Source organism: Myxocyprinus asiaticus, chromosome 18 (genome assembly GCF_019703515.2).
Source record: "Myxocyprinus asiaticus isolate MX2 ecotype Aquarium Trade chromosome 18, UBuf_Myxa_2, whole genome shotgun sequence".
Lineage (NCBI taxonomy): Eukaryota > Metazoa > Chordata > Actinopteri > Cypriniformes > Catostomidae > Myxocyprinus > Myxocyprinus asiaticus.
In genome coordinates, this window is record NC_059361.1 from 36,799,140 (window position 1) to 36,824,433 (window position 25,294).

General features: G+C 41.3%; 1 protein-coding gene across 2 annotated transcripts in view; it reads right to left on the reverse strand.

Annotated features, from left to right (window-relative positions):
* The window catches only part of LOC127455715 (nectin-1-like), a 327,445-nt gene that overhangs the window by 32,761 nt on the left and 269,390 nt on the right, over positions 1-25,294 (reverse strand). Inside the window, exons 7-8 of one of the 2 annotated variants that reach the window (XM_051723783.1) lie at positions 24,998-25,091; positions 13,728-13,829 (exon numbers count right to left, since the gene is read on the reverse strand). In XM_051723783.1, coding sequence (XP_051579743.1) covers positions 13,728-13,829; positions 24,998-25,091 — 196 coding nt within the window. The remainder of the gene's footprint in view (positions 1-13,727; positions 13,830-24,997; positions 25,092-25,294) is intronic. The other variant, XM_051723786.1, reaches the window with a different exon arrangement.

Consider the following 25,294-nt stretch of genomic DNA (forward strand, 5'->3'; position numbering starts at 1 on the left):
ACAGATAGGGAACTATGATGCACATCCGTCATCTGAACCACACTGGTTAAACAGTATAGAGCTGCCGTTAAATGATGTTATTCATGAGTAATAACTCCTGCGAAGATCGAATGGATGTCAAATTATAATAGCTCATTTACATGGACACCAGAAACTTTATACTCCAGGGTTCCCCCGATGCACTAGCATATTTTATAGTGATAGTTTGATGACAGCAGTTTGAATCACAAAATTAATCCAATTTCATCGTTTGTCGCTGTCATTGTCAAACGTTACAGCCAAGGAGACACTCTAACTAGCAAACATTAGCATTGGCTAGCTAAGACATGGAAGGATGAAACATTGGAAAATAAGCATTTTATCCGATTTCACAGTGCAAACTGAAACCAGTAAGCAAAGAAAGCGAGACAACCCTTACAAAAAACCTAGAGTTCTGACAATCTTGCCACGATCTTGCTGCAAACTTTCTGCTAATTTTCCATTTATTATTTTTTCACATGCAAATGGGCTTGCGATTTGCTGCAAATGTTTGCCAGAAGTTTGCTACTCTCCCCCCGGTAGTGGTGAAAAGCTCATTTGCATGTGAAAATAATGAGTGAATAATATGTTTGCCAGAACTCTTGATGTTTGTAAGGGAAGTAGTCATAACATCACTATATCTTAAATTAAAATAATAATAAAAAAATTATATATATATTTTTTTAGCAGCAGCCAACAACAATCACAAGTTCGATCCAGGCCCAATAATTATTTTTTTTTTATATACTATTAGGTCTAATGTTTATACAGTGCATCTGGAAAGTATTCACAGCGCTTCACTTTTTCCACATTTTGTTATGTTACAGCCTTATTCCAAAATGGATTAAATTCATTATTTTCCTCAAAATTCTACAAACAATACCCCATAATGCCAACATGAAAGTAGTTTGTTTGAAATATTTGCAAATGTATTAAAAATAAAAAACGGAAAAAAATAAGAAAAAAAAAAATCGCATGTACATAAGTATTCACAGCCTTTGCTCAATACTTTGTTGAAGCACCTTTGGCACCAATTACAGCCTCAAGTCTTTTCGAGTATGATGCTACAAGCATGGCACACCTATTTTTGGGCAGTTTCTCCCATTCTTCTTTGCAGGACCTCTCAAGCTCCATCAGGTTGGATGGGAAGCGTCAGTGCACAGCCATTTTCAGATCTCTCCAGAGATGTTAAATTGGGTTCAAGTCTGGGCTCTGGCTAGGCCACTCAAGGACATTCACAGAGTTGTCCCGGAGCCACTCCTTTGTTATTTTGTCTGTGTGCTTAGGGTCGTTGTCCTGTTGGAAGATGAACCTTCGCCCCAGTCTGAGGTCCAGAGTGCTCTGGAGCAGGTTTTCATCAAATATGTCTCTGTACATTGCTGCATTCATCTTTCCCTCGATCCTGACTAGTCTCCCAGTTCCTGCTGTTGAAAAACATCCCCACAGCATGATGCTGCCACCACCATGCTTCACTGTAGGGATGGTATTGGCCAGGTGATGAGCAATGCCTGGTTTCCTCCAGACATGACGCTTGCCATTCAGGCCAAAGAGTTCAATCTTTGTATCTCATGGTCTGAGAGTCCTTCAGGTACCTTTTGGCAAACCCAGGCAAGCTGTCATGTGCCTTTTACTGAGGAGTGGCTTCCTTCTGGCCACTCTACCATACAGGCCTGATTGGTGGAGTGTTGCAGAGATGGTTGTTCTTCTGGAAGGTTCTCCTCTCTCCACAGAGAAATGCTGGAGCTCTGTAAGAGTGACCATCGGGTTCTTGGTCACCTCCCTGACTAAGGCCCTTCTCCCCCGATCGCTCAGTTTGGCCAGGCGGCCAGCTCTAGGAAGAGTCCTGGTGGTTCCAAACTTCTTCCATTTACGGATGATGGAGGCCACTGTGCTCATTGGGACCTTCAATGCTGCAGAAATTTGTCTGTACCCTTCCCCAGATCTGTGCCTCGATACAATCCTGTCTCGGAGGTCTACAGACAATTCCTTGGACTTCATGGCTTGGTTTGTGCTCTGACATGCACTGTTAACTGTGGGACCTTATATAGACAGGTGTGTGCCTTTCCAAATCATGTCCAATCAACTGAATTTACCACAGGTGGACTCCAATCAAGTTGTAGAAACATCTCAAGGATGATCAGTGGAAACAGGATGCACCTGAGCTCAATTTTGAGTGTCATGGCAAATGCTGTGAATACTTATGTACTTGATTTTTTTTTTTTTTTTTCATTTGTTTTTTTTTTTTTTATAAATTTGCAAAGATTTCAAACAAACCTCTTTCACATTGTCATTATGGGGTATTGTTTGTAGAATTTTGAGGAAAATAATGAATTTAATCCATTTTGGAATAAAGCTGTAACATAACAAAATGTGGAAAAAGTGAAGCGCTGTGAATACTTTCCGGATGCACTGTATGTGGCCTGCCATCAGTGTGATTTTTATTAGTTATTGCCTTCCTCGATATTAGGCAAGATTTATGTAGCCAGTATAGTGCATTGTCACTGCCACCTCTGTTTCACCAGAACAATACTGTTGTATTTTATCTTGTGTTAAAGATGTTCTTTTCAGTTTGCAAACACATGTGTAACCCTTACAAAATATCTAGAGTTTCTGCAATTTTGCCACTCATTATTTTCACATGCAAATGAGCTTGTGATTCACTGCAAATGTCTCCCAGAAGTTTTCAGCTCTTTACCAGTATCGTTAAACCTGCAGCAAACCTTTGGCAACAATGGACAATTTGCCGCAAGTTTGCCACAAGGCTCATTTGCATGGGAAAATAACCAGTGGCAAATTTGTGACAAACTCTTGATTTTTGTAAGGGCACTTATCTTAGACTAAGATGGAATCAACATGTTATAGATTTGTCGGGATAGATGGCTGAAGATCAAATTTGTTATTTTTCTGAGAAGTAGCTAACATTACCCCTACAGTAGGGATGCTCCAATCAGGATTTTTCAGCCAATGCGATTACCAGTTTTCTTGTCATCTGATCGAATCTCTGTCATAACTGGTTATGTAAGCTTTCTGCTCACTGTCACTGTTACGTGAATTGCCCTGTTGCTAATAACACAGCTGTTGCCTAGTTTTTGCAGAGAAAAATAATGTAGGTTGGTTAATTGAAAATCAAATAAACACTTATATATATATATATATATATATGTGTGTGTGTGTGTGTGTGTGTGTGTGTGTGTGTGTGTGTGTATTATTATTATTATTATTTTTTAAGAAGCCTTTAAAACACATAGGCTTACACAAAAAAAATCTCTATGTAAGAACAAGGCTTATTGAAGTCGAACTAAAAACCCCATAGGTGCAATTAAACTTAATGTGACAGTTTTGGTTATTTATTCATTGTCTCTATTTCATTTAATTATTGTTATTCATTATTTAATTATTTATATTTTTATTTATTTGTGCATAATATTTAATACGTCATATTATACTATTTAAATATTTTTTATATAACAATTATATTGTAAATATGTTCCCTGTCTCCTCATTTTGTTGGATGTTGGAAATATTTGTTCCTCTTTCACTTGTTCCCACTAAAGCTTTAATGAGAGGAACACACTCTCTTGTGAGGCAAGAGATGAAAGAAGAATGAAAGAAGAGCACATGTTTGTGGTCTGAAAAGGTGCACCTGTTAATGCAGTTTGCTCTGGAACTAACTTAATAAAAATGTTTGAATTACATCTTATCTTGTAAGCTGCGTCATTATTATTATACCTACTGTGTGCCAGGCGAATAAAGACCGTTTCACAGCATGGGTTCTGTTTCCCTTTGCCGTGAATGCCAAAATGCCATTTATTGTACACAAGCTTTTCATAACGTCAGATCACTCACACAAATTCAGTTAAATATGATTTTCTGATATAATATGATAAGAATTTTAGACATCCGATATTACACTGTCATATAAATTTCTACATTAAAATTTCAATGATGACACTCATATTCAAATGCCACATTCAAAGTCACATTCTAAAATTGGAAACCACGTCAAAAATACCCATATTAAATTTTTGTGTGTGTGTGTGTGCGCGCGATGTTTGCAACAGATCTTCAAATTACATTATCTGTGCATAAAATTGTGTTCTTTCACTTATGTAGCAACAAAATTATAGCATGCTTTTTATTCCTTCCATTACAAGAATTGCCAAACAACAAATAACTTTGTCCAAACAAAAGCCACATTCTTAAAACACACAGCTAGTGCATTGCTGTGTTTAACGGGAATGAGATACCAATCATTTCACAGCCATGGCATGCCGTCAAATGCAAATTTGACAAATGTGACATTTTCACATACAATAAACCCAACAAAACTACTAAAAACCCCAGATGATAAACAATGAGCCTATAGTAGGCAAGTAAACATGACACTCAGGGCACCTACACATTAGACTTTACATTGTGTCTGTGTAACAGTATAAGAATGGGCAAGGAGGAGGCGGGAACCAGCTGAACAGTAAACAAAGTTTTAATGTCAAACTCAACTTAAAACCAACATAAACAAACATGCAGCGCGGCCGCGTGCACCTCTCTCTGCCCTTTATCTCGCACTCCCGCTGATCAGCTGATTTAGCCATGCCCTCCTCCTTGTCACAGTCTGAGAATGCTAATTTCAATGGAGATGGTCTCACGTATGTAAAGGAAACAACACAAGGGTTTACGAAAGTAATGTTCCATCATAAATGTAAAAAGAATTTCAATTTTTGCAGGCATGTGTTGACCAATGAGAACTTCAGAAAACAGGTACATCTTTTCGTAAACCAATTTACTGTATGAATTCACTCTGTCAGAGAGATCTCTAGTGTGTAGACACCCTTAAAGAGGCATGCAACACAATTCTCGAGAAGCCCACACATCCAATATAACAAGACCTGCAATTGAGAACAGAGGGAAAAAATACAAGGATTTGTGATATAGTTCCATTCAATCTGTCCACACAGGGTTGCTGGGTAACTACTCTCTTAATTAGGCCTGGACTGTAGAGTACCATTATACAGGAAAAGATGAGGTGAGTAGAATGAAAACCTCACAGCAAGGACAGACAAGCTTAGTGTAAACAGAAGAGATTGGATTTCACCAAGTGTTTGGTTTGTAGTGGAGGTATGATGCTTTTCTAATTAAATTATGTGATGTAAGTATGTGCATTCTGATATAAAGGTATTCCCAGACTGCACTGCTTCATGGCTTTGCAGATAAATGACTGAAACAAGGATTCTATTCCAAAACCTAGAGAGCTGCCTACATAGGCAGCATATTAAGGCATCATAGGCACGCTACTGACATCCAAAATCTAGGAAGCATAATTATGATATCTTCTAAGATATCTTCTTTTGGTCAAATTCTAAGGCACCATCATGTGTATCCTTTGCGGAGCAGGAAATGGCATAATGCATTGTAATAAGCTCAGTTAAAAAAAAAAATTAAAAAAAAAAACATCTAAGGGTTCATTTACACGACAACGATGTACTAAAAACGAAAAAGTTTTTCCTTTGCGTTTTTGAAAAGTTTCACGTACAGACGGCAACGTTGTCAAAATGATCCCCGTTCACACGGATCCACGAAAACAACTAAAAATACTGTATTATGCATGCCAGGCCAGTAGTTGGCGATGTCACTTTCTAAAGAAACACTACGCATTCTTCTACAGTGTGGTGAATACAAACAAAGAAGATGGCAAAATTTGTCCGTACGGACGATGAGGTTGCATAATTACTACAATTACTTTGCTGGAGAAGCGTCAATAAACTCAAAATCTTGAGCAGCACAAACACAGTCCTGTAGTCCGTCATTGTAGTTTTGAATGTCTTGTGTGTTGTTTTGAAGTACACACACGCATGCCTATAGACTGGACTCTCAAGATTATTCAATAAATTTTGCTCATTTTTACCATCACTTTGTCTCCTGCCTTCTTCTACCCCTGCGGACTCAGGCTGGTAGGAGAGTAAGTTTACATAACAAGCTGAAGATGTTGACTGGTTTTGGATATCAGATAGAACTCTGATATATGGATATCTTCGGACAGAGAAAGAGGTCTTGTGTACACTGGATCTAACATGCATTTTCACTGCAACATGTTTTCATATTCTAAGCATATCATTGAATACTTTACATGGCATCACATCTCTGTCTATAGGCTATATACATAAGCGGTGGGTGAATGAATTGCAGGGTAAAGGTACATCAAATAAAATAAAGTAAATAAATAAATAACATTTAAAATACAAATATATTTTTTGCATCTGAATCCATACATTAATTTCAAGATTTTCAAATTGCAGGTTCTGCCTACTATACAATGTTCACACTCCATACAAAACACTCCAAATGAATAAACTGTTGATTATTGTTATTTGCACAGACACCAGTATTCATATTATACATCTCAAATTGATGCCTATCAATCCATAATTCTTGATATAACACGTAATACACGTGCGCATGACGTCATCATTATCACAAATTCGTGTTTTTGTATGTTTACATGGAGATGATAACGGCATCATTTTCAAAAACTTGCACTTTGAATCCCGTTTTCAAAAGTTTGCGTTTTAAGGCCCCAAAACGCTGTTGTCGTGTAAACAGCCCCTAAGATGCAGATCAAAGAAAGACAATACAGATTGGGTTTGATTTCGACCGAGTAGTATAAAATAGTTCAAGCTAATTAAAAATGCACAATTTTGCCAATATTTGTGTGTGCTATGTATTTTTGTGCTTACTAAAGTATCACGCCGATAGCTTAGAAACATGCTAACTGGTATTCTGACTGGTGAAAAAAATAAAATGGAATAAAAGTTGAAAAAAGGAGTGCGGATCATTTGTCTTTTGTAATTGACAACATGCTAGCGTTGAAATAAACGTCATGGTTACTTGTGTAACCTCCGTTCCCTGATGGAGGGAACGAGACGTTGTGTCGATGTAGTGACACTAGGGGTCACTCTTGGGAGCCCGAGACACCTCTGGTCTTTGATAAAAGGCCAATGAAAATTGGCGAGTGGTATTTGCATGCCACTCCCCTGGACATACGGGTATAAAAGGAGCTGGTATGCAACCACTCATTCAGGTTTTATGCTGAGAAGCCGATATAAGGTCCGACCATTTCAGCGGGTAGTTCAGCATTGTGGCAAGAGGGACACAATGTCTCGTTCCCTCCAACAGGGAACGGAGGTTACACAAGTAACCATGACGTCCCCTATCTGTCACTCACTTGATGTTGTGGCGATGTAGTGACACTAGGGTTCCCTATACGAAACGCCACAACTGGCTGAACTGTGTTACGTGAACTGGCGGTGTGTGGTGGGCAGACTGCTGTGTGCCTCATAGCCAGCACACCAGGTCGACACGTAACCTCCCCCAACATAGTTATGAGTGTCGAACGGCCCTTTTTGGGGACAAGTCGACTACCCAAAGATAGAGACAGGCTTAACCCAGTCATGGCCTCTTTTCCCCTTCTCTTTTTCCACTCCCTAAAAAAGAAGGGGGATTATCCGGCTGGTCCACCAGGTCTAGTCGGGGGGTGTCCCTCCCAAGGGGAAGACACCACGGAGACCACACCTCACCCAAAGAGAGGGGGGGGATATTTAAGTGGAAGAATACGTCAAATGGTCTTTCCAACCATGTGGAGAGCCTTCAAGGTAGATCCTGCCCAATGGGGGAGGAGTTACTACTAACATGGAGACTGGGGCATGGGGGTTCTGCCCAAGGGAGACAAAGTTTGCCAGCAGGGAAACGAACTAGTGGAAGATATATATCGCATGGGGTTAGCCTTACAGGGAAATGTCACATGTGGAGCACCTACCCCAGAACAGGGCTCTTAGTTAGCGCGTGTACTGGGCCGGCAGCGAGTCTCTCCGAAAACTCGACTGTCACAGGGCTCAGAGGAAGTCAACCAGGCAACAAAGTTTGTGAACACTACTGGGAATTAATGGCGCACGTCTTCAGCTCCAAGGGAGGTGGAAGGCGCTATGTGCAAGTGATACACCCGGCCGGATATCCCGGGCTTATCCGCTTGTGTTGCGTGCCACTACCTGGGACGAAACCGGTTCCACCCAGAGGTTGTAGAACCTTGCAAAGGTGTTGGGTGTTGCCCAGCCCACTGCTCTGCAAATGTCTGTTAGAGAGGCACCTCTGGCCAGGGCCCAGGAAGCCGCTACACCTCTGGTAGAATGGGCTCGTAGCCCTACCGGGGGCAGCATGTTCTGGGCGAGATATGCAATAGTTATGGCGTCAATGAGCCAGAGGGAGATCCTCTGCTTGGAGACAGCGCTTCCTTTCCACTGTGCACCAAAGCAGACAAAGAGCTGCTCAGAGATTTTAAAGCTCTGCGTGTGATCCAAATAGATGCGTAAAGCGCGCACCGGACACAGCAATGACAGGGCTGGGTCTGCCTCCTCCTGGGCCAGCACTTGCAGGTTCACCATGTAGTCCCTAAAAGGGGTGGTGGGAACCTTGGGCACATAGCCCGGTCGGGGTCTCAGGATCACGTGAGAGTAACCCTGACCAAACTCCAGGCATGTTTCGCTGACAGAGAATGCTTGCAGGTCACCTACCCTCTTGATGGAAGTGAGTGCAGTCAGGAGGGCAGTCTTCAAGGAGAGTGCCTTAAGCTCGGCTGACTGCAAATGCTCAAAGGGGGCTCTCTGTAGACCCTGAAGAACTACGGAGAGATACCATGAGGGAACGAGGCGCGGTCTGGAGGGATTCAGCCTCCTGGCGCCTCTTAGGAACCTGATGATCAGGTCGTGCTTCCCTAAGGACTTACCGTCGACTGCGTCGTGGTGTGCTGCTATGGCGGCAACGTACACCTTCAAGGTGCAAGGGGACAGCCTCCCTTCCAACCTCTCCTGCAGGAAGGAAAGCACTGATCCGACTGCGCATCTCTGGGGGTCTTCGCGTCGGGAAGAACACCACTTAGCGAATAGACGCCACTTAAAGGCATACAGGCGCCTCGTAGAGGGGGCCCTACCCTGAGTGATCGTGTCTACCACCGCGGGTGGTAGACTGCTTAGGTCTTCCGTGTCCCATCCAGGGGCCAGACCTGGAGATTCCAGAGGTCTGGGCGCTGGTGCCAGTGGGTGTCCCGTCCCTGAGAAAGAAGGTCCTTCCTCAGGGGAATTCGCCAGGGGGGAGCTGTCGCGAGGAGCGTGAGGTCTGAGAACCACGTCTGGGTGGGCCAATAGGGTGCTACCAGGACGACCTGCTCCTCATCCTCCCTGACCATGCACAGGGTCTGTGCAAACAAGCTCACTGGGGGAAACACATATTTGCGTAGGCCAGGAGGCCAGCAGTGTGCCAGCGCATCTATGCCGAGGGGAGCCTCGGTGAGGGCATACCAGAGCGGGCATTGGGAGGATTCTTGGGAGCCAAACAGGTCCACCTGTGCCTGTCCAAATCGACTCCAAATCAGCTGGACCACCTGAGGGTGAAGTCTCCACTCTCCACTGAGGGAAACCTGCGGTGACAGCGCGTCCGCTGTAGTTTTGAGGTTGCCCGGGATGTGAGTGGCTCACAGCGACTTGAAGTGCTGCTGACTCCGGAGAAGGAGACGGCGGGCGAGTTGTGACATACAACGAGAGCGCAGACCGCCTCGGCGGTTGACATATGCTGGGCGAGCAGAATTGCCAATAACTCGAGGCAGTTGATGTGCCAATGCAGTCGCGGGCCTGTCCAGAGGCCTGTGGCTGTGTGCCCATTGCAAACAGCACCCCAGCCCGTTTTGGAGGCATCTGTCATGACCACGACGCGCCTGGAGACCAGTTCTAGAGGAACACCTGCTTGTAGAAATGAGAGGTCGGTCCAAGGGCTGAAAAGACCTTTTTCCAGTTAACCCGAAGTCCTAGTCGGCTGAGGTGTGAGAGCACCAGGTCCCTGTGTGTGCACAACACATCTTGAGAGTGAGCTAGCATTAGCCAGTTGTCAAGATAGTTGAGAATGCGAATGCCCACTTCCCTTAGCGGGGCAAGGACAGCCTCTCGATCTTCATAAAGACGCGAGGAGTCAGGGACAGGCCGAAAGGGAGGACTTTGTACTGATATGCCTGACCCTCGAACGTGAACCGCAGGAAGTGTCTGTGTCGAGGAAGGATCGAGACGTGAAAGTACGCATCCTTCGGGTCTACCGCCGCGAACCAATCTTGATGCCGGACGCTCACTAGAATGGGTCTTTGCGTCAGCATCTTGAACGGGAGTCTGTGTAAAGCCCGGTTCAGTACTCGCAGGTCCAAGATTGGCCGCAACCAACCTCCTTTTTTCAGTACGATGAAGTAGGGGCTGTAAAACCCTTTCTTCATCTCGGCTGGAGGGACAGGTTCTATCGCATCCTTCCGTAGGAGGGTAGCGATCTCTGCGCGCAGGGTGGCGGCGTTTTCGCTCTTGACCAAGGTGAAGTGAATACCGCTGAACCTGGGCAGGCGCCTGGTGAACTGAATCGCGTAGCCGAGTCAGACGGTCCGGATCAGCCACCGCGACGGATTGGAAAGTGCGAGCCACGCGTTGAAATTCCGTGTGAGGGGGACCAAGGGGACAACATCGTCGGACGTACCGGCAGGTGGGGCCTCGCGGCGGGGCGGAGCGTGAGGTGCTATAGCACGTCGTGGCCATGCTGACATCGAAGCACTTACCTGGCTCCTTGTGACCACCTCCGGAACAGCCTGGGACGAGGGAGGAAGAGGCCTGTCCTCGTAACCCGTGGAGACTGCCACATCGGGTGCGGATATGTACAACAGCTGGGCGCTCAGGGGCAGAAAGGGCACCCCTGGAGCGCCAATCCTGCAAGAAAAAGTCCATGGACGGTAGTCGTGGTGATGACCGTACGCACCGGATATGTGACCCAGGGAGGAAGGAAGCTGCTCTTTTGCCGAACTGTTGGGTACCACAGCCACTTGGGTGTGCGGCGAAATCAAACAAAAAGGCAACAAAAGATTTTCCACCCGGCCCTCCACCGGGGGATGGAGTGGTCTTCCTACCAGCTCCACGTGAGTGGGTTCCCTCGTCCCTGGGTTGCCCGTCTCAGGGGCGCTTCGAGGACCTCCGTGGGTTCTTCGGTGCCGGCTGTGAGACGGGTGGCGTCGGCTTCCTGCGGTGGGTTCCATGCCGGGGCCGGGCCGAAGGGGTGGGCTGCAGCGGAGCCGGTGCAGTCACCGCAGGGGGATGGGGCCGGGCAGTGAAAGGTGCCTCCCACGACTTCGTCAGCTCCTCATGCACTTCTGGGAAGAATGGCACTGGAGCGGGGCACGGCTGCTTTGAGCGGCGCTGCGAGCCCAGAAACCAATCATCAAGCTGCGAGGGTTCAGGGAAGAGCAGAGGGTTCCACTCTAACCTGACACTCGCGGCCGCCCGGGAAATCATGTCCGTCATTTTGGCATCGGCCTGTGACTGGGCGATCGTTCCCGAAGGGGGAAGCCCAGCTGAGGCTTCTACGTCCGACTGGACAAGCCCGCTGTCCGATGCTGCGCTCGAGAGCTCATCATCTTCACGAGCTCCGAACAAGAAGCCAGACTCGCCGTGAGACGAGCCGGCGAACTCATCCGGAAGCCCGACTGGGGCAGACGAGCGTGCTGGGGAATGGGAGGTCCGCGGGGGGATATCCGGCGGAGACTATCCCATTGGGGTCCCCAAATCACCCCCAGTGCTAGCCGCGCTGGCCTCATACCTGTAGGTAGAAGGACCGAGGCGGGGAGCCGAAAGCAAGCCGCGACCGCAACGTTGCCCTGGTCATGTTCTCGCAGTAAGAACATGAACCATTCACAAACGCTGCTTCCGTGTGTGTCGCGCCCAGACATGAAAGACAGCGATCATGTCCATCCGAAGTTGAGAGATAATGACCGCAACCAGGAATAACACACAATCGGAAAGGCATCTTTGAAAAGACGCGTCTTTAAAAAGATGTTCCGTGTGTGCGCTCTTTTAGAGAAGTATATACTCTTTTAGAGGAGAAAAATGCTCTTTCAGAAAATATACTCTCTAGTTTTTCTGCCGAAGCAGCCAGGGGCGTTCTCTGCAGTGAACCAGTGCAGAGGAGGGAGAAGCCGCTGAAATGCACCGTCAGATCCAGCAGAGGTGAATGTTACTTAAACAGTAATATTCAGCTCAATGAGCATGACCGTTTGGCTGAGTGGTTGCACACCAGCTCCTTTTATACCCGTATGTCCAGGGGAGTGGCATGCAAATACCACTCGCCAATTTTCATTGGCCTTTTATCAAAGACCAGAGGTGTCTCAGGCTCCCAAGAGTGACCCCTAGTGTCACTACATCGACACAACTTCAAGTGAGTGACAGATAGGGAACTTAAGTTCTGTCATGAAACTCTACATGGCACAAGCTGAAAGGTCTTTTGACATGTAATCTTTAAGTCAATCAACTTGTGTACTCTCTCTTTAACTGACATTTAATTTGTCTAAAATTTGCAGGTAAGCAAGTTTTACCGCAGCACGCTACAATTGTTTTCTCTCTGAAACCCTCCTCCTCCCCAACAGCACTGTCTAGATCTGCTTCATGGTGTATTGTATGTACACTACCGGTCAAAAGTTTTGAAACACTTGACTGAAATGTTTCTCATGATCTTAAAAATCTTTTGATCTGAAGGCGTATGCTTAAATGTTTGAAAATAGTTTTGTAGACAAAAATATAATTGTGCCACCATATTAATTTATTTCATTACAAAACTAAAATTTTATAAAAATAAATAAATAAATAAATAAAATAGTTTTTGAAATTGATGACTTGGACCAAATAATAAAGAAAAGCAGCCAATAAGTGCCCAACATAGATGGGAACTCCTTCAATACTGTTTAAAAAGCATCCCAGGGCGATACCTCAAGAAGTTGGTTGAGAAAATGTCAAGAGTACATGTCTGCACATTCTAGGCACAGGGTGACTACTATGAAGATGCTAAAATATAACACAGTTTTAATTTATTTTGGATTTTCACAACATAATTCCCATAGTTCCATTTATGTTATTCCATAGTTTTGATGACTTTACTATTATTCTAAAATGTGAAAAAAAAAAAAAATTATAATAAAGAATGACTAAGTGTTTCAAAACTTTTGACTGGTAGTGTATGTCTAATTGTGCAGCAACAGCATGTCCTACTTGCTTGATGCAGTATGTCTTATGTATGTCTAATTGTTCAGCAGTAGCAGCATGTCTGACATGTTCAACATAACATGTCTGTGTATGTTCTGGTAGTAGCAAGTCTTCATACTTGCTCTGCAGCAGCAGCAGCGTGCGCAGATCTAGTCCGCCAAGACAAAACCTACCAACATTTTATATCCATTATAACACCTTAAATTTAATTAGAGAATTGTCATGACTGAACTCTATTAAAATCAATTAGGTGTGAAGTCTCCCATGTTCTTTGTGTGAGGTGTGCGATTTGTATGATCCACAAAGTTAATGTCTATGTAGAGCATTTCAAATGCTGAAACACACTGCAGTGACCCTGAAACACACTGCAGTGTCTGCTGAATTACAGACCCCTGCTAAACTTGTCATCTGTTTCCAGCTGACACAATACAAGCTGTAAAATAAATCCCTCTGGTTCTTTCAACATGAACTTGTTTCTGAAGGCTATTCATCTTCTGCGACATGCATAAGAGGATGCACTCCCTAGCAGTCACACTCCAGAGGCCTACTTTCACTGATACCACCAAAGCAAGAGAATGGATAAACAGCAATGAGTTTAACAGCACTACTCACCGGCTTATCGGTAAACGCGGTGGACTCAGACTGTGCCATGTCATAGTATGGGGGCTGGAGAGGAATCTTCTGTATCTCATCCTCCTTGTCCAGATGAACAACCTTCAAAGGCAACAAAACCTCAGATGAAGATGCCATTCAGTCTAGTGGCAGCTTCCTAAAGACACTTTCACGCGACTCGCTTCAGTGCTTCAATGCACCACTCAACACAAGTGTCATGCCTTGCTTGGACTTCCATATAAAAAAAAAAAAACATAGCAGATAACATCATGGATTGGCTATTTTACGAGGTTGCAGGAAGTATAGGGGATGGGGGAATATGCCCGCCAAGATAAGCTGACCCCCCACATTAACTTTCTCTCTTGACCATAGATGGCACTAAAGCTCATCTAAACACAATGTATTAAATGACTGTGCTTCTCTTAATCATGACATTCCACCAGAAAATCAACATTTGTACGATTTATTCCATCAGAACAGTTTTGAGGTTAATTGATTTAATTTTGTGTCATTAGACAATAGTGATCTGTGAAATTCTATTTGGTTGAATATTAAAAGTGTTTATGTCTATTTGATAATAATGGGCTTGTGGACACAATAATTTATTTAGATTTGTGAAATAAAAATAATGTTTTAATTTTGAAGTGAAAAGCTAAAGTTAGACCCTTGAGGTATGATGCACACCTCAGAATTTGGGACAGAAGGCCTGCAGTGAAAGTTTAATGCGTTCATTTTTCTTAATCATGATTAACGCATTTACCGTTAATACAGCATAAACACTGGTGTGAATGGCGGAAACTTTGTAATGTGTCTGCCCAGAATCATTACACTGATGCACACTTCACAACACACAGGGTGCGTTCCATTCCAAAGGGCTCATCCCTATGTCGTAATCACTCCAGAGGGTTTGCCCTCTAGAGTGAGAGCTATGAAGGGTTGAAGGGTATAGGGCTCAAAAATATCAGTAATTCGGAATGCACTTCAGCGTCATCTATCTAAGCCAAAGGAGCCACAGCCGTTGCACAAAGGACACCTTTTGAAACACAGGGTAACACACACACACACACACCCGAGCCATTCTACCAATGTGAGCCTTCAATCTTAGCATTAAACAGCATAATGCAGTGGTCCCTTAGATATTGTATGGTAACACGCTAGTTGACCGTTACGCTCTCTTCTATGATAGAGCCACAGAGGTTGTTATCTCAAAAAATAAATGAATCTCTGCACACACACACACACACACACACAACAGTGATTCCGTGGTAAAATGATAAAGAAAGGAGCACGTAATGCTATTTTATGTACAAAACAAGCCCAGATGAGACTTGTGAAAGAAATCAAGTATTTTTTCACCTGTGTAAGGCGCATTTTAAAGACCTACACTTCTAAATGTTGTTTTGATCACCATATTTTATTACTCGGTATGATAGGTTCCTTAAGGATGCATTGCTTTGGTGTGTAATCTTGTCGCATTGAAAATAAAATCCTGGTGTACTGTAAGTAGGCCATAAGCCATTTATTTAATTGTAAGATAGTCTATGTCAAGAATCCACAGTAATTCTATGTATAATTGTAATAACCTGGAGTTATCATTTTGTTTACAAGAACGATTTCTGGGGTAGATCTGTGAACGCCACTTTTGAATATTCTACTTCTAAATTACTGAATCAAGTTAAGTAGTTGTGTTTGTACAGTATTCCTGTGAACCCAAGGCCATTTATAACAGCACTGTTTCTCTATAATTGATAAGCTTCATTCAAAGGGTTGCTGGCAGGGGCGGAGCTAGGGGGTGGCCAGGCCACCCCATTGGCCACCCCACTCGCAATTGCCGTTTTGTAAAAAATTTTTCTTGGGCACAGTTTAGTTAGTCTGTTTTCACCAATAACCACCATCCTCCCTCTTTACAGTTTGCGCTTCGCTCTTCAAAGGTAACTTCCTTTGTTTGCAGCTTCACTGCCAGCAAGCGCAATGTGTTTAGAAGTCTGGGATGGGATAGTTTCTCAGCCCTTACATACTAAAGCGGAAAGTATTTTTCAAAGTTAAATAAAACGTCTGCAGCTACTTGAAATTGTGACTGTCTTAGAAATAAAGAAGACGGCAAGAACAACTGTGTGGAGGCAAAACATAGCAGCAAGCCTTTTCGTATTTTCTTATGAATCAAAGAGAAAACAAAAGAGGAGGGAAACAACAACGACAACAAAAACAAAAGATGGAGTCCCTTGTATGTGGAGCTGTGTGGTTGTTTGACTTAAAGGGCTGTTTTAGTGGTTTGATGTGACTGAGTTGAAATGTTTAAATGTGGGATAATCCTTCAGCAAAGGCGGCTTTTGAGTAAAGATTCCTGACAATCGAGGCCTGCCTATGTCACATTTCTGAGGGATATCTATTCATTGTAAAGAGGACTTTAGCTTTACGGAAGATTTCTGAGACAGTGGAAAAATTCAATTTAAAGGAAGAATAAAAGGCTTTGCTACCTCTTTGTTATGGTAGCCAACTATTTTGTTTTTTTGTTATCGCTTATCCCTGGGGCCATGCTGAGAGGAATGGGGAGAGAACAGAATGCTATGGAGGCTCTTACAGGTTCCCTCATTACTAAAAAGAAAACTCGGGAATGGTGTCAGTCAGGCTTAAAGTGGTCTTGAATGCATGCATACTGCTTATCGTATTGGAGCAGGTATATTAGCCTATATGTCAATGTGGTTAACTTTGGATGATTCTGCAACAGGTATCTCCTTTTAACCCTACTAGAAACCCAAGGCAAATGTATCCAGAGCAGTGTGTATGTTGTATTGTATATTGCATATTATAAAACTGCTAGTTTCGGTCCTGCATGCTGATTGGTCAATACATATTGATATACCATTCCATTTTCTTTTACGCATTATTGACACAAATAATTTTTTTGTAGTGAGAACTATTAAATATTTTAGGTAGACACGACATGAAAGCTCGTTTTTGAACATCAAACGACTTTAATGTTGTGGAGATGCTTAGTGGCGTAGATGTAGCAAAACTTTTGCGTAAAATATTTTAGTCATGACAACACTCAGAATACATTTAAGGTGTTATAATGATATGACAAGTTGGTAGGTTTGGTTTTGGTGACTATAATCCCTGTGAAGCAGACACGTGGTGCTGGGGAGGTGGAGGGTTCAGAAAGAAAACTCTCGTATCACGCTGCAGTGAAATCGACTTAACTGCACATTTAAATGTTAGACAAAGACAGAGTCCAGAAGTTGATTGGCAAACAGATTAAATGTAAACTGACCTATCATTTGCACAATGTGAGCTGGTTGGCTTAAAATATCACGTTCAAGGGACGTATCAGCTTGCGCCATGTAGAGTTGGTGTAGACCGAGCGTAGTTAGCCATGGTTAACCATACAAGACCCCTGAAAGTGTCCTGTGGTATCTGGCACCAAGACATTAGCAGCAGATACTTCAAGTCCTGTAAGTTGTGACTTTAGTTGTTGTCTTTAGTAACCAGGGACCTCATTCCACCCCTTGTACTTCATTATTTTTTGGAGCTTTCCCACACCTCTTTAGTATTCCTCAACCTTTCTCTTTTGAATAGTGTAAAAAAGAAAAAGAAAAAAAAGGCAAAATTGCAACAATTATATATATATTTTTTTTATAACTGCTTGATTACCAAAAGTGTATAAGGTCATTAAAGACCCTAGATTTGTAATAGTTGATTTATTTATTTATTTATTTTTGCAATAAATCATATTTGACATAAATCATATTTTTATTATTCTATGTAATCATATCTATATAAGTTTACTTTCACAGGATATATATATATATATATATATATATATATATATATATATATATATACACACACATACACGGATGAGCCAAAACATTATGACTATTATGCTGTTGGTCCTCCACGTACAGCCAAAACTTCGCTGACTCACTGAGGCATGGATTCTACAAGACCCCTGAAAGTGTCCTGTGGTATCTGGCACCAAGACATTAGCAGCAGATACTTCAAGTCCTGTAAGTTGTGAGGTGGAGCCGCCATGGATCGGACTTGTTGGTCCAGCACATCCCACAGATGCTCAATCGGATTGACATCTGGTGAATTTGGAGACCAGGGCATCACCTTGAACTCTTCATCATGCCCCTCAAACCATTCCCGAACAATGTGTGCAGTGTGGCAGGGCACATTACCCTGCTGAAAGAGGCCACTGCCATCAGGTAATACCATTGCCATGAAGGGGTGTACCTGGTCTGTAATGATGATTAGGTACCCAGGGTTTCACAACAGAACATTGCACAGAGCATCACACACCCTCCATTGGCTTGTCATCTTCCAACAGTGCATCCTGGTGCCATCCCTTCCCCAGGTATACTGCACACATGCTGTCCACATAATGTAAAAGAAAATGGGACTCATCCAGGTGACCTTCTTCCACTGCTCCAAGGTCCAGTTCCGACGCTCACGTGCCCATTGTAGGTGCTTTCAACAGTGGACAAGGGTCTTCATGGGCACTCTGGCCGGTCTGTGGCTAGGCAGCCCCATACACAGCAGGGTGTGATGCACTGTGTGTTGTGACACATTCCTCCCGTAACCATCATTAACATTTTCTGTGACTTGTGCCACAGTAGACCTTCTGTAAGTTCAGACCAGACCGGATAGCCTTTGTTGCCCTCGCGCATCGATAAGCCTTGGGCGCCCAGCACCCTCTCGCCGGTTTGTGTTTTTTTCCCTCCTCAGACCACTGTCAGTAAATACTCACCACTGCTGACCGGTTGCACCCCATAAACCTTGCTGTTTCAGAGATGCTCTGACCCAGTCATCTGGCCATAACAATTTGGCACTTATCAAAGTCGGTCAGGTCTTTACTCCTGCCCATTTCTCCTGCATTCAACACGTTGACTGCGAGAACTGATTGTTCGCTTATCATCTAATCTACTCAGACCTTGACATGTGGCCTTGTTCAGAGATGATCAATGTTATTCACTTCAACTGTGAGTGATCATAAGGTTATGGATCATCGGTGTATATATATATATATATATATATATATATATATTGTTTATTACAAGACAAATGAGTAGTATATTCATACAAATAACTACTACAGTATATTACGTAAATTTTCTGTGTGACAATGGTGAATTATCAGTATTCCATATGCGTGTATCATATACATACTATTTCTTACTCAAGGTGGCGCTGTGTGTCAGTGATTGACTTGATTTACATTTGAAATTGATATTTCATGAAGCAACGTGGAAGTAAACTATAGCAAGTGTAACAGAATGACTATTGTCATTTAGGTCTAATACTGAAATTATGTATACTTAGACTGAATATATATATATTTACACTAAAAAAAAATCACCCGAGAAAATACATATGTGTAGCTCAATATGTGGTGTTTGACAGCCAAATTTCAGTGTGGAAGTAATGAACCTGATCTATATTTGATGCATCTCTTTGATATATGAAAAATTGTGTAAAAATATATCATTATTTTCTAATTGTCTTGAAAATCTTTTAAAAATGTGATACTATTTTGGCATTTTGTATATCCATTTGTGATAAATATATGTGCCGGGTCTCTAAAGACCCAAGTATGTAATAATATTTGGTGAAACATATGCATTTAAGGGTTAATATGATTTTTTTGAGAAAATGCATCCTATTACAGAGGACTATCAAAATAAAATTAGCAATACTTAGCTGGTCATATGATCTCAACATAACAGTGCTACAAAAAGCAGCTTTTTTTCTAAGACTGATATAATTAAAGTCTTTATATCATGGGAGTGTACATCATTTTAAACAGTTTTAAAAATAATATTTTACCATTTCTTTCTGTTTAAAATAAATCACTAGTGCTAAGGCATGGAATGTGTATAAGTAAATAATGTAAATTTAATTTCATGTTGACTTTAAAACATCACAGAGAGAGAGATATTGTGTCTCTATATACTGTGTCTCTAGAGCATTTTTTTTTTCTTCAAGTTAAAGGACCCACACCTGTTTATATGAGGGCCATTCATGATGCATGTCTGCAGTGTAACTAAACACAGGGGTGTTGGTTACAAGGAAAGAGTTTCACTTATGAGTATGTATACTCATTCAAATTTCTATAGATGAAATTACTCTGACGTCACACCGCAGGAAACCGCGCTTCCGGGTTCTTTCAAGCTGCAGATTTCAATGGTGGAAATAGGCAGCGCTGCAGTTTTAATAATCTTTTAAACTGTATAGAATGTTATAATGTCTGTTAATGTTAATAAAAATGTATTATAAATAAATATATATGGTTTACAGTGAATAAATTATGTGGGTTCTTTTCTGAAATATCGGCAAAACAAGTTTATACTTGGTTCAATGAGCCTGTATGATTATGTCAGACATGTAACAGGTTGATGAATACACATCCTCACACATTTAACACACTTCTAAAGCCTAAGAATTTGTGTACTTAGAAATGAAAACTACCATCAGACATACAATGTGTCTTAATTCCTTAAATGATTAACCCACATACAATAAATAATAATGTTTTACATCAATATGATCCTATTCCATATCAAAACTTAAGAACAGCCATTTTCGATAGAACAATATTATTTACTGCATTCAAAATAAAAGCAAAGACATCATTTTAGCTGTATGACATTATTTTTATTCACTTATCCTTTCACAAACAGTAGTCCATGCGCTGCGGTGGTGGAGATGGGATCTGTTCCTCCTGTTATATCGTATATGGTGGTCTTGATCAGATAAGATCATCGTTAAATTATATTTGACCTCAAATCTGTCACAGTGACAGCACTTTGGAAATTAAAAAAAGCAGTTTACAATCAGAGTTTACATAATTTCTTTGTAAAAAAAAAAAAAGTTAATATCCACCAACAACTGCTGTGGGTCAATTGTGTCTAATAGAGCAGACACAATAACAATGACGGTGATCCGTGAATTATTATCATTTATGTAAAATCCTGAGTTTTTCCTGATGCAACAATCTGGTGAAAATTGAAAGAAGCCCCACTCTCCAATAATCTGTGGGAAACAGGGTGTTCCAACACTACAAACAGCACTTTTTGGGCAGTTTCGGTGCAATTTGCACGAAGCGCCCATAGACAGCAATTTTTTTCTGGGCTACCAAAAGAACCTGGAAGGGGTGGGGAGGAGCGTTTGTTTGTAAACAGTAACTTCATCTATAGATGTATGTTTTAAAGTTTGTTTCCTAGCAACACAGACTGAGGGCAACTGTCCTTTGTTTACACCAGCTATAGGTCTTTCGCTATAGATCTCATTGAAAGTTACATGAAAAAAATATTTAAAGGATCTGAACAGGGCACTGGATAAAACACAAACACACAGGCTCATACAGGTCAGACATCTGAGCCTGCATGTCTCAAACAAAAATCAAAGATTCAGATAGCTGGAGGAGGAGTGGGGTACACACAATAAACACATAAAAACTTTGGAAACGATGACGTAATGAAACTGAAAACTGAGTTTTCAAAGGAAAACCAATAAGTGTCGATGTGGCCTTAAATTATAATTTGAGGACACATTTGATTAAATCTAACACAATTTATCATATAATGTATTTGTCTAGAAACAGTCTACAGTAACCAGAATAAGATTTTCATATTTATTTTCAAGTATATGGTATCTGTATGTACTTATTTAGATAGCTAAGTCAACATGTGTGTGTGTGTGTGTGTGTGTGTGTGTGTGTGTGTTTGCGTGTGCGTGTGTTGTCACAATGGTACTTCATGAATCTTATTTATTATAAATACAATACTAATGAACAGCATGAATTCAATGTTCTATGAACCTCAAATGATTTGTAAACATTTGTATGCCTCTAAAGTTATTCATTTGTAAAAAGGTATAATTTAGAATGCTTGAACCACACTTAACGCACAAATACCTCTGAATACTAATAGATCGTGTTTTCTTGCCAGAGATGGGTATTTGTCTTAGTATGGGAGGAAACAAGCTCAAGAGACCTGCAGATTCTAAATGCAACATCGCTCTGATCTCCTTCTTCCTGTGTGTTTAAGATCAGTTCAGGGAGATGTTTCCTGTCAGGTTTTAGAATTGTGCACAGCTGTGCACACCAGAATCTACGCTTTCAAAACTGCACAACTAGAGCAAAATTTCTCAAAGACATGGAGGGAAATTTAACACAGTTTCCAGAAGCATTTTTAAAGGTCGTGAGGGTTTAGTATTAACCGCTGTGACCTTTAAAAGACACTATCGATCTGGGAAGTTGATTTAGTTCGGCTCAATTCAAAATTAGCATTGTCTATAAAGGATAACGGACCTCATTTTGAGTACATAGCTGAAGACCAATGCAAATGTGCACCAATGAATGTGTCATGAATACTAATTGCAGTATTGGACACCAGCATGGTATCTTGCATGGATTTAGGAATGTCAACAAGGTAATCTCACAAATGAAAATGGATCTGTGTTAGGTTACACTAATTTACACCATTTACATTACTGTTACACCTCACGTAGAGTGAAACTGTAAAAATACTAACTCAGCTTTTTTTAAAAGGTCAAAATGTTGTTGTTGGAGCACAGATTCATTTATTTGGCCCAACTTCTGACTTGAAAGACCACAAATGTGGAACAATGACATTACTACCAAATTTTTGAGGATTTCCCAAAATAACAGAAGAGTTAAGAAAACTAGACAGAATTCTGTTTAGACAGAATCCAGTAGGCCAACTACAGACTGGAAAATGTGAAATAACTGCATTGGCTTCCTAATGATGACAGTATGAGATCGTCTTGGCATAATGTCTGTTATTCAAGATCATCTAGCTGGATCCAACACAACCTCATAATCGCTTCAACACACTGTCTCCTATTGCTAGCTGCAACAATATTTGTAACGAGATACCAGAATACTTTTCCTGTAATTAAAGAATGTAAGCAACTACTTTCCTTTGGCAATACTGTCACAGATACTCTTCATCCGCTATGTAGATTACATATATGATTTATATGAACAACGGTTAATTTAAAATCCAAATTACACATCCAACACTAATTAAAAAGATTGCACTCCCTTTCATTTAGTTGACATGCATTTGTGTGCATGAACTACAAACTATATGAAGGTAAACAGTAACAGAGATACCACACTGAATCGCTCAAATCAGCCAATATACTTCTAGCAAAATCGATTCAAGAATGGGTGTGACATAATTTCGAAAAAAATCTGGCCAAAAGGAAGATGTTTTTGAGTTTGTTTGTTTTTTTGTTTTGTTTTTTCGGTTGTTTGAAACAACCAGCATGAACTCACTGCCATTGGTTTATGTCATCGGTGGGTATGACCCGGATGCTCCACCTACTTTGACACCAACATTTGCTTTCCGGCTAATTTCTTCATTCAGCCAAATCAGTGAACATAGATTGCTGAGTTGCCAACCCTCACAAAACTCGAGAGTTTATGGCAAACTTGCTGCAAATTCACCACTGATTATTTTCACATGCAAATGAGCTTTGCTGCAAATTTGCTGCAAATTGTCCAAAGGTTTGCTGCAGGTTCACCACTACCGGTGAAGAGCATCAAACTTCTGGCAAACATTTGTGGTGAATCACAAGCTCATTTGCATACGAGTGCCAAATTTGCGCATGTTTGCAGCTAGTTTGCTAGAACTCTAGATTTTTGGTAAGGGGCAAGCTGGTGCTAACTTTACATCTGTACAATCGTTTGCATAGTGTCATTATCCGAGCCTATGTAATGTAATTTTTTTTTTTAATATATTATGAATATTATGGCTACGCATAGCATGTTAACGGTAGCATTAGCGTGATGAATGCAGAACGTTAACATGACAAGTTACACATTATCTACTGCATATACACTACCGGTCAAAAGTTTTGAAACACTTGACTGAAATGTTTCTCATGATCTTAAAAATCTTTTGATCTGACGGCGTATGCTTAAATGTTTGAAATTAGTTTTGTAGACAAAAATGTAATTGTGCCACCATATTAATTTATTTCATTATAAATCTAAAATTCTAATAAAAAAAAAAATAGTTTTTGAAATTGATGACTTGGACCAAATAATTAAGAAAAGCAGCCAATAAGTGCCCAAAATAGATGGGAACTCTTTCAATACTGTTTAAAAAGCATCCCAGGGTGATACCTCAAGAAGTTGGTTGAGAAAATGTCATGAGTTCATTTCTGAAAATTCTAGGCAAAGGGTGACTACTTTGAAGATGCTAAAATATAACACCGTTTTGATTTATTTTGGTAGTGTATATTATTTTAAATCATCACTGAGTGGTTAAAACAGCTTGTTTTACTGATCTCATGTGAATTCTATTCTTACAACGAGGCATGTAGTAACTGATAACACATGATGTCACGATGGTTTTACATGCAGTCTATTGTCAGGACAGCATGCGTCTCATATTTAATTGTTCCTCTAAACACCAACCCCAGCTGCAATGGGTGGTGTTAAAATGTTTGCAAACAGTATATCGCTGCTTGACTGTTTCGACCTTCTTTCTAGCTCTGAGCAAAGAACGAAGAAGCCATGTGTTTATCATAGCCTTTGAAGTCAAACGCAAGAACCAGTTGAGTTTTGGAGTGAATAACGACTTAAATTTCAGTATTTTATGGTGCTTTAATGGCCTTTTCATCAATTTTAGAGCTTGACAGACATAGCCACTATGAAAAGTCATTGTATAGAAGAGCTGCATAAAGATTTTTAAAAATGGCTGCTTTTGTGTTTCATGGAAAAACAAATTAATGGTAGGTTTGGAACAACATGTGGAAGAGTAAATTATGACAAAATGTTTATTTTGGGTTGACCTGTTTCTTTCAAATAATAAATAAGATCTGTACTGCAAAAAGAAAGTATTGCCATTATTTTAAATGTATAAGACTTACAGAAAATATAATAGTAATATGCATGTAAATGTTATTCATTGTACTATTAAAGATTGATGTGTTTTAAAAATTTAGAACTAAAGTTATACATTATGTTAACACTGTTACAATCTAGAAAGAGTAATTAGTAACATTATACTTTTTTAAATTAACCTCCCCAACATTTACATAATCAGTATAACAGTTGACACCTAACACTGCAGGAAAGGAAAAAAGTTTAAATCTTAAAAACCTCACTTAACAACAAAAGTGAACGTTCATAAAGTTAGGAAAATGTATAAAAGTAATGATTCAGCGGCAGACTCAAGAAGGTAGTGGGCAACATCTAAAAGTGTTTCCTGACACAAAGGAGGAAGACATCCTACCTGGATCTCATCGGATGTCAGGCCTCCTTTCATGTCACTGCCCTTTTTGTTGGGTGGCGGAGGGGCCGGCTTGTGAGCAGGTGGGAGGTCCGTCCTGTTGATGGAAAAGAGAAAACAGACTGACACCTGGCACCCTTACAGAGCTTTCATGCGACCGTGGCTTTAGCCTTATATGATCGGACATAATGAGGAGTCATGCCTATGTCTGGCTCTCCGGCCTTACGGGGGTTTGATAGGCATCTCCTTACACTAGCTTTGTTGTAGCCCGTGCCTTTTCAGGCCTGCCCTTCCAATGGC